Below are 15,913 nucleotides of genomic sequence, written 5' to 3'. Positions count from 1 at the left end.
GAGCCATCTTTTACCTATTTTCATGCAAAAAATTAATGATCCAATTTTTCACAAAGTCCAAAAAACCTGTTTTTAGCCGTTTTTTGGCCCAAATTTGCCCAAAAACATTTTCTTTCGAAAATCGGGCTCCGTCACATTCGAGGGTTTATAGTTATGCATCTTTGTGCAAAAAATCATAAAGAATGAAAGAACCAATCTCGAGAAAAGCTAATACGTAAGTAGTTGATAATGTGCTTATAAAAAAATATTGAATTTGGCCAGTTTTTCTATAAAAACACGCCAAGCAACCAAAATTTCATGTCTAAACACACATATTCTTCAAAAGTAAGCCCTCGTGAGCAAGAAAAGCATGTATCTCATAAAAAAATTGAGTAATTTGAATAAGAACATTGATGTATGCTTATTAATAGTAATTCTTATAGATAAACATGTGTTTTTTGAGCCAACAAAATTTTTTTGCAAAAATCTGCTTGAGCCATCTTTTACCAATGATGTTAGCCTACTTTCATGCAAAAAAACAGAAAAAATTAATGATCCAATTTTTCACACAGTCCAAAAAACCCGTTTTTTAGCCGTTTTTTGGCCCAAATTTGCCTAAAAAAATTTTATTTTTTCGAAAATCGGGCTCCGTCACATTTTGGCCACTACCATTTTGCACCTTTGTAACAAAAATCAAAAGATTCCTATGATTCAATCCTGAGAAAAGTTGGTAACAGACGAACGAACGGACGGACGGACGGATTAACACAGGTTAATTTATAGGACCTCCACCCCACCGGGGTAGGTCCAAAAAAAATTGTTTCAAAATTTCATGTTTCAAATATTTTTTCCTTCGCCACTCTAAAGTTTCGAATAGCAGGGAAGGGGAGTCCGAAATTTTTTCAAAATCTAAGAAGAATTGGGACCCCTCCGATTTTTCCCGTTTATTTGGGACGTTAGAGTAATTTCCTCACTTGAGTGGAAACATACCATACAGAGTGCTCATTTGAAAGTAAAGTACGTACCTTGCTGGACTCTTTATCATAGACAAACACGTGACCATCTTCAGTTCCACAAGCCACATGTTTTCCGTCACGTGATAACGAAATGCTCAAAATGGACTAAAATGAAAAAGAAGGAAACTTGAAATTCCCCTTTGCAATCTGTTAGAATTTTTACTAGTACAAACAGTTGACTAAGAAGAATACAAGCTTCTTTTTTTTATAAGAATAATAAGTGTTTTTTTCAAATTGATCATGAATATTCTCAACTTTTTTGAAATATTTTTACGGTATTCTTAGGTTTGGATCTAATCCCAGCCAAAATCTAGCATGTAAAACATACGTCAAGCAAAAATTTGGCATTTTTGTTGAACCTCTTAGCATTGCTGGGTAATAATTGGCAAGTTAATGGTAAAATGCTCAAAAAATGACATTCTTAGGCTCAGTTACCAAATTCCATGGTGGTGGTATTCTTGTCATATTTTTAATTTTCTGGCCAATTTCATCATAAATATTCTTATAAAGTATGTTCTTATATAAAAAAGCGTGAACTGTCAAACAATGCCCTTTTACAGAAGTATGAAATTTAATTTCAATTAAAAATTTTTAAGGCCGGTCTCCACTTACTCGCGCTGCGATCGCACTTTTTTGCTTCAATCCTTTTTGCTTGGAAAAAAGATTACGTCATAAAAATGTGGTGCGCACTCGTAAAACAAAGTTGAGCACATTTCAACTTTTTTGTTACGTCAGATCAACGTTGGTCAGATCGCGCCAATGGAGTTGCTTCATTTTTCTCTTGACCAATGGCGTGGAATCTTTGCTCGAAAAAGTGCGATCGAAGCGCTTTATTTTGACCGTAAAGTGCGATACCGTAGGCCTGTACATAACTTGCCAAAGCAAACCATGCAAGTGAAATCTTATGTACAGGCCTAAAATATCGCATTGAACGGTTTAAATAAACACTTGCTTAACCTCACTAATCTTTTATGAGGACTGTATATTTGTGCTATCTATCGTCCGTAGCGTCCATTTAACGTCAGATGAACGTTGAAACAACGTCGTGTGCCAGCTGGGTTATGGGTTGCTAGAGCCTTTCAGGGGCTTGGAAACGACATTGGAAGGGAGGAAACCTGAATTAATAGTGTATGGAAGGATGGATGGATAAGTAATATTTGTCAATCTATATATTAATACGCTTAAACGTGTGTATTTACAATTTTTTGTAAAAAGTTTTCGAAAATCTAACAAAGTTCTACAAAGCCTCCTCTTCATGGCGTTGAACCATCATCTTTTTGCACCTTAAGCAGATTTCCTATCACTAGACTAACTTTGAGACCCCAAGATACTATTTTCTATTCACCAAGTTTGGAGCTTGATGGGTTAAAATCAATCTTCTTTTGGCTAAGAAGATCTAAAATATACTTTTGCTAAGCCATTTATTTAATTGTGGTTAAAAATTGCAATGCAATGTTATCTTTTTTCTCCTTTATTTCCTAAAATCAAAATCAAATCATCAATCGGCGGTTATCTTTCTTCCGTTAGAATTTTTTAGATGTGTAGTGATTCACTGGATTGGGACACGCAGCGTGCGACGCTGCGCATACGGCTAGTTGTCTTTATATCGTTAAACAGAAAGAAAGACTGAAGTATCACTATATGAATTATTACTATTGCTTTTACTTTAATGGGCCATTCCAAATTACATCCATACAGGGGGTGGACGAACATTTTCAGAGGGTAATCCGAGACAAATTTCCAGGTGGTCGTTTTTCATTTTTCAAAGGGGGTAAAAAGATACTCTAAAATTTCCAGTGGGTAAAAGACTGGTTTTAGTTCGTCCACCCGCGCTTTAAGGTATGAAAAGAATATTTCCAAGGGTATTTTTGCAAACTTTACCATTTTCCAGGGGGTATCCACACATTTCCAATAAGTTTTTTTTTTACTTAAAAAGTTTCGCCCATCCCCCTGTACGAAACTTTTCGGAACAACCCAATATACCTGTCACATGTCAAAGATTTTTAAAAAGTATCATTATTTTCTAAGGAAACAATCTGATCCAAATATTATACTGTAGTAAGAAAATCAAAAGGTAATATTTCACGATAGGGCGAGGCCAATTTAATTTGTTGTTTTACGGGCCAAGCTACCCAAAAAAGAGGGTCGGTCGGTCGGTAGTCGAAAAAAATAAAAATGAAAGTAGAATTTCACCTATAAAATCTTCCAAAAGGCAGCAAAAATCTACATGTTGACAAAAATAAGAAATAGAAAATTAAAAGACATAAAAAGCTCAAATTAATTGATAAAATGAAAAACTGAAGAACATGAAATTCTCAAAACCTTGAAAAAACTACGAAGATTTTGAAAATTTGGCAGTCTCTAAAGCTATGAAAATAAAAATGTACTGCTAAAATCAATTTCATTTTTATTTCGATTTTTTGAATCTCAGGGTAAGTCAACAACTAATCAAATTAGTCTCGCATAACAAGCTTCAAAAACATTACTACTTGTGGTGCGGAATCTTAGTAGAAACTTTCGTATAAATATCAAAAAAGTCTAACAAAATTAACCCAAAGAAAATGAACAATTCAAAAAGAGATAGTATGGAAGCCCCTGTCATCAAACCTACACAACCACCAAAGTTGGCGAATAAATCTTGCCAAGTGTAAGCAGGTACTTCCTCGACGATTTCAATCAAGAACGATTGGAAAGTAATTGCTAGTTCGAAAAAATTGGGCGCAGTTGATTGGTGATAACTTAACGTCATTTTAACATCTTCTTCGTAACATGGGGGTAGTTTGCAAAGGGCGTGGCACTTTTGAGTAACGCTTGAATCACCCTCAATAGACGTTAAACACGCTTGGCCGAAAGTGTTATTTACAAATGTTTTGTTATCAAATCGATACGGCTTGCGCATGTGTTTTTTATACATTTGAGGTATGGCTCCACACTTTTCAAAAACTTTTTCCCAAAAACATCCTTTCTCACATTTAGTCACTGTATAGTTCCCTTTAAATTTATTTTGAGAATATGATCCTTTTCCCTTCACACAGTCCGTATAAGGTTTTCCAAGGTGCGTAATAATTTTCTTTTCAATATTAACATGGTAGAACCCTTCGTTAGCCCAATAGACTGTAGGAGAAGTTTCAGGAAATGTCTCCGAGGCTGGATTTATATAAATTTCACTCGTACGACTAGCCGCTGAACTATTAACGACAGCCTGTATGGATAAGAGGCTAGATGGTGTTGGTTGAATCAAACATTTGATAGTAAAACAATTAGTCGTATTATCAAATTCCACTAAATGATTTTGTAATTCAGTTTTAGAATAATCATGTGAAATAGTTTGAACTTTGATAGGTCTCGACTTTAAGTCACTGCACTTTGTTAAGTTTAGGCCACCGCAGGCTCTCACACTCTCAGTTTTTAGGGTTTTATATGAGACCTTTTAGATGCTAATTTGAAGAAAGACCTTATCAGTCTGAATTCAAACCTTTTAGGTTTAGTTTTGAGACCTTAGCCGGTCTAATTTTTACTTACATGTCAGTATATCATGAAAGGTCTGAATTGAAACTCTTGTGTGGCCGATTGAGACCTTGCAAGGTTTCCATTCAAGCAAGGGTCTTGTTCTATACACCAAAAAGGTCTCCTTTGTATTTTCGAAATAAGACCTTCATGGTCTCTTCTTGGAAACGGTCTTATTCAACACTTCTAAAGGTCTCAATCACGCGTTTGAAACAAGACCTTCTTAGGTCTGCCTGATACAAGCCTTTTCAATAGACACGATAGTGAACATCCGATAGACAAGATAAAAGGGCTTTTATGGAGACCTCTAAAGGTCTCAATTTCGCGCGCTGTAAAAGGTCGCCAAAAAGGTCTCCTTCAAGACTTCTAAAGGCTCACTGGTTTGAAACAAGACCTTTTTAGGTCTGCCATTTACAAGCCTTTTCAATAGACACGATAGTGAACATCCAATAGACACGATAAAAAGGGCTTTTATGAAGACCTCTAAAGGTCTCGATTTCGCGCGCTTTAAAAAATCTAGAGCAGTGTAACGACTTCTTTCGAATTTTCGAATGTTTCGAACGTCGTTCGAAATTCGAAAAGTTCAAAATTGTGCAAAAATAAAATCAAAACAATTTTGGAGCCAAAAGGGTGAAGACGGTCTGAAGAGCAAAAAGAAAAAAAGGTAAGTAACACAATCTTCACGTAATGAAATTTCTTAAAATCCTTTTTTTGTTCACTGGAGCTATATATATATATATATCTTTTGATCGGATGAATCCTTTTTTCTTCCACAAACATGGAGCTTTATTGTTGCAAATACACCCATGGAAAGTTTTGGCGAGGCTCGATCGAATTTTGTGCTTGTATTTATTGATCCTACTAGCTAGGCTTTTACGAAATTTTATTTTATTTTTTGTGCAATATTCGTTTTAAATCTTTTATTATATTATTTTTTTCAGCTTCGACATTAACGAGAATCTAACCCAACATCATGTGAGCCCATGTCACTGTCGCTGTAAATCCCACCATCACATTATCTAAACGTTTGTTTAAAGTATGGCCAGAACAAAATCGACTCTCTGCTGAGGTAAGAATTGAATAAACTGTATCTTTGCCCAATTTGTTGTTTTTTTCTGGAAAACTTTGAAGATCTGGATCAAAAGTAAAGAATTTTTCAAATTTTCTAAATTACATTTCGATGAAGTAATAGGCCTAAAAACCAGTTTTGTGATCTTTATCTCTTTTTAGCACGCAACTATCCAGCTTTCATGTTAGCACGCAACTATCCAGTTCATTAAAGTTTTGTGTCACCGTCACCATAACAAACGTCTATTCAATTTTCAACTCTTGGACACGAACGTTTGTTTGACAATCTGGTTTACAGTCGTACTTACATAAACAGCTAGACTTTGTCGTGAATAATCATCATTGTCATGAACAAACTGGACACGTACAATACATCTCTTGTACGTTTCGATATCAAAGAACTATTATATACATAATATAATGGATATTTGTTAGAATATATCTTTTACATTGAAATTCTTGAGTATTTTTATTCTCTTCTTCTCTTAATTATTGTTAGGTTTTGTTTCGACAATTTAGGCCTTTTGAAAATTACAGACCTTCAAAAACGAGTACTAAACATAGTTTCTTTTAGGCACTAATATGGTCTAATTTTGAACAAGACCCCAAACGTTCTGCGATAACGGACTTTTATCGAAAGGTCTCGTTTAAAATAAGACCTTTTAGGTATGATAGAATCAGAACCCTTGAAGTCTTATTCGGGATCTAGAATAGTCTCTATTGGGCGCGCTAAAGGTCTGATTTAGAACAAGACCCTAAACGTTCTGCGATAACGGACTTTTTTCGAAAGGTCTCGTTTAAAATAAGACCTTTTAGGTTTGATAGAATCAGAACCCTTGAAGTCTCTTTCGGGATCTAGAATAGTCTCTATTGGGCGCGATAAAGGTCCTATTAAAATCAAGACCTTAAGGTCTGATTTAGAACAAGACCCAAAACGTTCTGCGATAACGGATCGTTACCTGATACACCCAAAAGGTCTTAATAAAGACCTTTAAAACTGAGAGTGCATGCTTGGGAAATTGACCAACGTTGGGCGAACATATGACGGTGGCCCACCTTGGAAATTTCGTCTCTCCTTGTTAATCCCATCATAATTGCACACAGTAATAGCTGGTAAGGGAATACTCTGTTGGTGTAAAATCATGGTATTAGATATACTTTTCTTGTTCAAGTAAGCCTCCCAGTGTTCCTTTGATATCAGAGCTGCAGTAGTAAGTGAGGCAATCACAAGTATAGACCATATGATTTTACTACATGGTCTACCAGTCGCGATTCGATTTGCTCCATGGATGGTTAGTCCTTCAGCATAACTTTGTTTTTCTTCATGAATTTTCTCTTCGATTTCTTCCAAGTGTTTGATCCCTTCTTCGTCATTTTGGTGTTTCATGCGGGTTTGTAACGGACTAAGTATGATTTCAAGGTTCTTATCTAATTGGGCTTCAATGTTAGCTCTCTTTCTGGACATCGTCACCGAGCTTAAAACGCCTCCAAAATTTAGTTGAACGTCTGAATTAGTTCGCGACATTGACTTTTTAGAATCAGATCTTCCAGAAGACCGGGCAGATTGATTTGAGTTGATTTCTTCATCCCTCGAAGTATCTTTATTAATAACATCATTTGATAATGGGTTCTCAAAGTATGTGCCCTTAGGAATAGCACCTAAAGGGATCCCTTGATCATTATAAGAGTTTGATTTCGACATTCGCACCGATAAAGTCTTTTTCAGAGAACGACTTGAATTATTTCGTTTTGAAGAAATAGGACTTTTCTTCAAGTAGTGATTGATATCAATTTTTCGACCTTTTTGAGACTCGTTTCTGATATCGTTGCGTAGCGATCCGTTTATTTGAGTTTCCGTGACATCATTACGATCTGTGTAATTCTCATCTATAAAACCGTCGTTTGTCTCTGACTTGACACTTGTCTCTGAATTTTCAATCATCTTTGTATCGGTTTCCCGACTCTTGCCACTGATGGCAATATCCCGATCATAGTTGCTATCGCCATCATTGATACCGTCATTTGTCTCAGACTTGAATTTAGATTCTTCAGCAGAAATTATTGTCTCGGTTTCTAGTCTATCACCATCATTGATATCTCGATAATAGTCCTCATGGGTCCCAACATATTGCCCAAGTACAAAATTCAATTCTTGAATGGCATTTCCATTATTCTCAATTCTTTTCTCGATACATACAAATCTTTTGTTAGATAACTTGTTGATTTTATCAATGTCTTGTTCAAGTTGGGAGATTTTTAGTCTCAAATTTTCAACTTCGGATTTACATTTTGAGCTGCTTGCAGACACCATATTGCTTCATTAGGCGTTCCCAATAAATTCAGTTTTAGATTTTGAGCTGTTTGCAGAAACCATATTGTTTCATTGGGCGTTCCCAGTAAAAATGAGTAAATCTACTTATCCATTCCAAAAGATTCCAAAATTTTTATTCGATTATTATATTTCAAGTAAAAAGTGAAAAAAAGGGCTGATCTAATTCAACTTTAGATACTGTAACTTTAATTCATTTTCAAATTTCATAATCGATTTTTCAATTATTTATGAATTTCATTTCACTCCATTTCCTCATTCGTCAATTATTATGAAAGAGCTATTCATTTTTTTCAATGGGTTGTTACTTCAATGAAACCCAAAAACTAGGAAGATGGGAAAAGAAATTAAGTTGGTATAATCCTTAGGAAATCTATCCTGCTATTCAAATATAATCAACATTGTTTCCAACCTAAGAGTTCCTTTATCCCAAATAACCTTAAAATAAGGTAGAAAAGTACGTAGAAGAAAATCCAAATTTTTTAAAACCAAACTTTTTCAGTTTTTAGCCTAGAAATGTTTTTAAAATGTTCTTATTTTCAAAAATTTTGTTAGTATTTTTGTGAAATTTCCAGAGAAATTGGGTATAATATTTTGGCCATCGAAGCTTTGGGATAACCTGGAGTTTTTATAAGATATTTCACTAATTGGTCATTTGAAGTGATAGAGATGACGCGTTCTTTAGAAAAAGTAAAAAAAATTGTTTTATTACTGGTTAACGACCAACCAAATCAAATAAGAGCTTGTAAAAACTCAAGCTTGTCCCGAAGCTTTAAGTTCTTATCGACCGCCTGAAGGCGGTTTTTTACCGTCGTGTTTTTGTTTACGGAGTCTGGGAGGTTGAAAGTTGAAATCGAAAGTGAAATCGTGCAGCTTAAGTTACCATCTTTAATTTTCATTTTTGGTGGCTGAATATTAGGGAGATAACCACGCAAATATCTAAGAGATATCCCGCGTGTACGGTGGCCCAGAGAGGTATGGGTGGATGGTACGGTGGCTTAGAAAGTTCAGCGTGTTAGCTAGGATGCAAGCGTTTTGATTTCAGAGGTAGTCTTTGTTTTTAGATGTACTTCTTGGAGTAATTTTGAATTATAACTTCTCTCGGTCCTCTGCAATTATTTTCGACATTGTTAGTTATTGCATTTTACATGTGCTGTTTTTCATTTTTTATGAAGTATCATACATGATTTGTGATGGATGTTGTTCTGTTGACTGCTGAAGAAAGTGTTAATTGCTCTGTAAAACAGCGGTCGCACCAGTTTGCTCTGAAGCAAACTGTGACCTAGTATAAAAATCATGTACAGCAGGAAAAAGATAGAACATTATCGACCGCCGGAGGCGGTTTCTTTCATAGTGGTACGCTAATCTCGTTTTGCCTTGGCTCATTACTTCGTCTACCATTTACTTTCGGTTTTTTTAACTAGATTACCCAGGTGTTTCTCTTTTTTTTTTCGCTGAATGTCTTTTATTCGGAAATGAATAATCGAGACATGAAATATGACTATATTGTAATTTGTTTTCAATGAATAATCTAAAATGTACTGGAGATGACATGTAGGCGTTAATAATGTGCGCGCGCTCTTTCGAGAGCGTAATGCGTGATGGAAGGCGGTCGTTTCATTGTGGTTTAGATCCAGACTGTGACCTAGTTCTAATTCTGAAGAAACCTTTTCTCTACTTTTTTGAGTCTCTGACTTGATCCAAAAATTAGGAAATTATACTCCCCTTACATGGTCATAAGATTTTGGGTTTACAATTTTAAGACTGTCTCGCCCATTCAGGCGAAATCAACAGAAATTTGACATTTGACTTGCTGATCAAGTCATCAATTAAAGTTTATAAAAGTCTCGTTTAACCATATCAAAGAAATTGAAAAGAATTCTGTTAAAAGACTAGTGACTGTCTCGCCTATTCAGACAAATTTAACAAAAGTTTTTTCTTACACTTTTAACATTTGAAATTTACATGTCGAGTGCATGTCGAGACTCCACCAGGATTATTCAACCATTTTAGAAACTTAAATGTCCAAGACATCCTCGCTCATAAATTTTCAGGTCTCGCTCATTCAGATAAAATTAACAGACGTTTGACTTACACTTTTAACATTCGAGATTGACAGTGTGCGTTGAAACTTCATCATATTTATTCAACCATTTAAGATACTATGACGTTGTAGATTTTTAGGTCTCACTCATTCAGACAAAACTAACAGACGTTTGACTTACACTTTTAACATTCGAGATTGACAGAGTGCATGTTGAAACTTCATCAGGTTTATTCAACCATTTCATGATACTCAAAACATCTTCAGTAGGGATTTGTGCTGATTCTGTTTGCATGAAACTACCGTCTGGTGAATTGACGGCAAGTTGAAGTAGCAATGTCGGGTATCTAAAATAAATTCATTATGATAAAAGTTTATGGTTTGAATAGCGAAAGCCATTACCATTGAATTTAAAACCTGAAGGGCTAGTAGAGTAGAATCTCTAACCTTTCCCAGACAAAAAAAAACACTTTTTTCCCATCCAGAACGCGCCTAGAACGCGCCGCAATCATGACGGATTGTATCTAGTGGTTCCTTTGCTTTTTAGGACTGCATTTTCTGCAATCTAACGATAGATTTTACTTTCAAGCCGGTGTTTGTGTAAAAACAAACCATTTTCTGAATGGGAAATGACTAGCTTCATTTCCCATCCAGGGGTCTCGAGGTTAGCCCTTCGGGCTTGGAAGTCAATGGTTCTTACCTCTCCTTTACCATGATAAATCCGGAGGGGGGGTTAGTGAAGGGTAAGGGCATATGCTCGATATCGAGGGTTCCTTTATGGAAGTCAGAAAAATCTGATAATTAAATATCAATCCAATTAAGGGTCGGAAAATTTGAACATTTTGCTCTTGAAAAATGGAAATTTGGCTGGACTTGGCTTGGTTTGCCGTCACCCGACCATAGATTTTGGAGGTGGGTCGGTCGGTCGGAAATTTGTTTAAATTTGGTCATTCATGGAATTTTGGTCTACATTTTGTAATTATCTTCGTCGAAATAGCAATAAACGTATTTATGTCAGCAAGCTTAGAGAATAGTCGGTCGGCTGACGGTAAACCCACATTTTCTTAAGTCCAGACTGCAGACGAATTAGAATTAGAATTTTCTTATTTTTTCTCCTTTTTAATCCTGCGGATGGTAAATAAAGCCACTCACTTTGCTAAAATATCCAAATTATTGGTGATGAATTGCGTGATATCTTTGACGTCAATGTTCCCAAGAAAATCTTTCTTCTTCGCCAACCATTTCGCATTGTTAAGAGGTAGATTGAGATGAAGATCGTCAAGCAGCTGACGTGCTAGATTATTCTCTACTTTGGCTTTGATGAAATAGACTGACGTCATCATTTCTTTGAAATCGTCCCATAAGAGACCAGAGGAAGCCTAAGATAAAAAACGATCATTAGATTAAATGTGATAAGAGAATTTTCTGCAGCAGAAATACCTTGATTTTTAATTTCAAATCTACGACTATCCGCAGACACGTGTTTCGTCCTTTCCAGGACTCATCAGTGCAGCTCGGGTAAGCGAGTATAGACTGTTGTTGTCACCAGAGTGCTCAAAACACTGAGTGTTGAGCTTCGCATTATCGCTTGTGGTGAGCGGAGAAGCAGAGCTTGCTCCTCAACAGAGTCTATGGAGTGCTCAAAGAACCAAACTTCAAATTTAAAAGATTTTGTTAATCAAATCTTACTTTAAGCAGTACTTGACTAAAATTAACTTTTTAAAATTCTTTTCAGTCATCATTTAAGCCCTGGTACATTTATATTCTCAATCCCCGTTCACCGTACTAATAGCGTAAGAATTGATAGCCTAACTGGTTCATTGTGTTAAACAATGATGAAGGGTCGGCTATCACTTTTTACTTATGTTACAGACTCCGTTTTCTATTTCTTGGCAATAACCACTAATCTCTAGTCTAAATCGCACACCTCTATAATACATTTTCTATATAAGAAACTCTTTTCGCTAGAGGATGAGCAGAAGCCTACTGCGCTCTAACTTCTTCAAAGCAAAAAAAACATACCATATGGAAGGGCAGCTCTGTAAGGGCTTTGATATCCTTTCCATGCCATTTCATGTCGTTGTTAGGATCGCACTGTTTACGATAAAATGAAGCCAAGACGAAATGAATGAGCGATGAAGTGCGCGCATCCGAAGCGTATCGTTTCTCAATGACAGCGATGATTTCTTTATGCATCAAGGTAATCGTACTGAAGAAAGATTAAGTAAAGATGAAATTCTAGTGATGTCGATGGTTTCAGCACCATGGCTTTTCAAGCTATCTGAGAATAGTTTGTCATAAATCTTGGTCTCGAAGAAAAATGATTGATACTTATTTTTTGAATTTTGGATTGATTCGTATTGAATTTTGAAGTTGCTTACTAGTTAAATACTCAAAAGGGGCAATTTTTTTAATATAGGGGAATAAAATGCACAAAGTACTTTTTTGGGCCAACCAATTCCGTCGCCAGAATTCTCCTTAGATAAAAAAAAAACACTCAAATCTAAAATGTTCACATTTGTCTTAAATGTTCACCTTTGTCTCTCAACAAGCAAGCAATTGAGATGAGGAACAATTCTAATTGGTTAACAATGTAACACGTGACCTACTTACCCTGATTGCATGTCTTCGTTTAAGAAAGTTTTCATTTCACGACACAAACAAACAAATGTGGCACGAGGTACTTTCTGGGCCACCATATCTTTGTCAAAATAACACGTGGAATCATGGAGAGATGTTTCGTTCCATTCCTGGACATTCGCCAAAAAGTTCAAAGTTTCGTATAATTCGTCCTCTGTTAAACCTATAATTGCAAAGAATTGAAATAGTACCAACAACGGAAAAGCGCAACAATAGCGAGTTTTTTTTTTTTTTGCAACGGAGACGATTAGCTTCTTATTTGTCTAGGTCCTGACTGACTGAGGACGACAAACTTTAGAGCTGTCCTCGATTTTTCTGATCAAAACTGCGGGTTATCTGAGTTACAGTGAAGCGCTGGGATACAGTGGAGTCTCCGTAACTCGATCATACACGGAGAGCCCAAAGTTATTTGAGATTTTAATTTCGAGTTATGGAGACTGGTGTTCAGGGTTTTGTTTACTGAAGGGACCAGAAATCTTGTTCGAATTTAAAGAGACATTCGAGATGTAGAGGCTCAAATTACGGAGACTCTTTGACAATATACAGTGGAGTCTCCATAGCTCGAACACCCTTTGTGGGGAACACAAATTTGTTCGAGTTATGGAGACTGGTGTTCAGGGTTTTGTTTACTGAAGGGACAAGAAATCTTTTTCGAATTTAAGGAGCCATTCGAGTTATAGAGGTTCGAGTTATGGGAATTTCACTGTACTTCTCCGGGTAAAATCATAAACTGTTTTGTGTGACTCTTTCTCACCTTGTCGACTGTGATGTAACAGCGTGAAAACGTTTTTGACAATTTTGGATCCATATTCTTTCTCAATGCGATTCAATACAAATTCAATGAGTTGAGGCGTGGTTTGTGCCAACGCCTTAAGGTATTCAGATACTTTCTCATAGATACCAAACAACCGGATTTCTTCACATGCAAGTTTCAAGTATAATGGTGATTCAGCACCTTTTTTTGACAGCAATAATCTCATCTAAAAGAAATAGAAGAAGCTTATGAAATTGAAGACGTGATTGCACAATACCAGTTGGCACACAACGTTGTTTCAAGGTTCATCTAATGTTCACAACGTCCATATAACGTTAGGAGAACAATGAAACAACGTTGTGTGCCAGTTTGGAGTGGGAAATATAAAGTATAGTTAAGGTAAAGCTTTATAGCTCAAAAAGGGACTTTTTTCAACAGTTAGGGGACGAAAAAAGAAAATATGTGGCTGAAATTTGGCACAGAGGTTCCTTTTGGCTACTAGAACTACCAGAAAACACGCAATCCAATCGAAGATTTTTGGACCTTTTTTGGGGCATTTTACGAAAAAAGTCCTGCAAAAGCTTTTCCAAAATAATTTTCGACTCTTTTATATGAAAGGTCATGAAAAGTAGATAACACAATTGGGCCATTTTCAAATTTCGTCAATTAGACCCCTTAAAATGGTAAAAAATGACCCAAATCCGTCATTTTCCTTGAAAACGTCTTCCGATGCCCAGTAAGGCTTGAAAGGTGTTGAAAACGAGCATGCAAAATGGCACGCCTAAATGTCATCTCCAGTACATTTTAGATTATTCATTGAAAACAGATTACAATATAGTCATTTTTCATGTCTCGATTATTCAATTCCGAATAAAAGACATTCAGCGAAAAAAAAGAGAAACACCTGGGTAATCTAGTTAAAAAAGCCGAAAGTAAATGGCAGACAAAGTAATGAGTCAAGGCAAAACGAGATTAGCGTACCACTATGAAAGAAACCGCCTCCGGCGGTCGATGAAAGAAAAATATGGTACCCAATCCCTTTTACAAAATCTGTAGAGAATGACGTATTATTTATCACTAGATCTCCTCATTTATTTATTCTTGTTGCTTTGGTTCTATGTAATTATATGTTATTTATTTATTAAAGAAAAATATGGTACCCAATCCCTTTTACAAAATCTGCAGAGAATGACGTATTATTTATCGCTAGATCTCCTCATTTATTTATTCTTGTTGCTTTGGTTCTATGTAATTTTATGTTATTTATTTATTAAAGAAAAATATGGTACCCAATCCCTTTTACAAGATATTAAATGATTTTCCTTCCTTTTAAAATTCTAACTTCGGAGAATCGGAAGAGGAGGAAGATGTATTGGAAATTTTTGATGATAGCATTTTTACTGTCATGTTTTGAAGTCTCTTCTGGCCGAGATAATAACTCAAAGCATAACAGAGTTTGTTTGAAAGCTAAAAATGTCACAATCTTATTGGATGTCATAGATGAGTATGAAAGTTTTGATCCAACCTTCTTGGTTCCGCTAGTGTCATCTTTTTTGAGGGATTCTTGTACTGGAGTGTGGATTTATTCAATGCACAATAGAAAATTGATTCGACTTCAAGAAAAAGATTTTATCAATAATCTGGCGAGAGAAATTGCTCGTGTTGATGACATCGAAACAAACGAATTGATGGAATTAGTATCGACTTTACCAACAGGTAGTGAAAAGGCAGAGCAAAGCATCCTATACTTTTTCTCAAGATCTTGGAAAGTGTATTCTACTCCATGGCACAATGATGAAAAATGGAAGCGACAGATTTTTCTTATGAAAAAAAAGAAGTCAGATGCACTGAAAAAATTGCAAAACGTTAAACATTATAACATTGTAGTTCATTGTCCCCCACAGTTCCAAGATGAAGATGATTTTTGTCAACTTTTACAAAGTTGGGTACCCATACTAAACTTCTTAAGATTCGATCTAACAGAGAGTAACAGACATATGTTTAAAATTATGGTTGATATAGTGAGGAATAAAAACGTAAACACATATCAAGACTCGGTTTTGAACCTCCACCAATGTTTTGGAAATAACAATATGGTAGAAATTCATCTCAGAAATATAACAAGGTCCCAAGTATATTCATTCGAGCGGTTTTTCGTATGGATGATTGGAGCTACATCAAAACAAACTAATAATTATCTCGAAACTAAAATTATGGTTGATCTGAGTTTACGTCCGCAAAGTTCGTCTGGTCCAACAATGCCAGGCAACCCTGGTCCAATAATGCCAGGCCAAAGTTCATCCAACAACCCTGGTTTTGGTCCTTACAATATAATACCTGGCCTCGACGTTCCCTTTGAAAAAGAACCCCCTCCTGAAAAGACATCTCATCATTTCTTATTAATCTACAGAAAGAATAGTCGGAAAAGATATTTGCGAGAAATCTCTATACATATTGATGATACGATTGAAAAATCGCCTGTTTTGAACGATCAAACGAATGTTATGGTTTGGAGTGAAGACCTGTGCTGTCCTGTTTTTATAAGAACGTTAGTTAAACAAATTAACTCGGTATTA

General features: G+C 35.8%; 1 protein-coding gene and 1 long non-coding RNA gene across 2 annotated transcripts in view; one reads left to right on the top strand and one right to left on the bottom strand.

Annotated features, from left to right (window-relative positions):
* The window catches only part of LOC136821368 (telomerase protein component 1-like), a 64,681-nt gene that overhangs the window by 18,389 nt on the left and 30,379 nt on the right, over nucleotides 1–15,913 (bottom strand). Inside the window, exons 25-30 of the mRNA XM_067077603.1 lie at nucleotides 13,338–13,563; nucleotides 12,557–12,746; nucleotides 11,966–12,152; nucleotides 11,096–11,322; nucleotides 10,125–10,290; nucleotides 1,005–1,100 (exon numbers count right to left, since the gene is read on the bottom strand). Coding sequence (XP_066933704.1) covers nucleotides 1,005–1,100; nucleotides 10,125–10,290; nucleotides 11,096–11,322; nucleotides 11,966–12,152; nucleotides 12,557–12,746; nucleotides 13,338–13,563 — 1,092 coding nt within the window. The remainder of the gene's footprint in view (nucleotides 1–1,004; nucleotides 1,101–10,124; nucleotides 10,291–11,095; nucleotides 11,323–11,965; nucleotides 12,153–12,556; nucleotides 12,747–13,337; nucleotides 13,564–15,913) is intronic.
* Nucleotides 4,676–5,797, top strand: LOC136821359 (uncharacterized). Its single transcript, XR_010848724.1, has 3 exons — nucleotides 4,676–5,166; nucleotides 5,444–5,571; nucleotides 5,733–5,797. It is a non-coding gene; the product is annotated as an uncharacterized lncRNA (long non-coding RNA).

Source organism: Clytia hemisphaerica, unplaced genomic scaffold (genome assembly GCF_902728285.1).
Source record: "Clytia hemisphaerica strain Z4C2 unplaced genomic scaffold, Clytia hemisphaerica genome assembly, whole genome shotgun sequence".
Taxonomy (NCBI): Eukaryota; Metazoa; Cnidaria; class Hydrozoa; order Leptothecata; family Clytiidae; genus Clytia; species Clytia hemisphaerica.
Note: the sequence above shows the minus strand (reverse complement) of the source record. Positions and strands in the feature narration are given on the sequence as shown.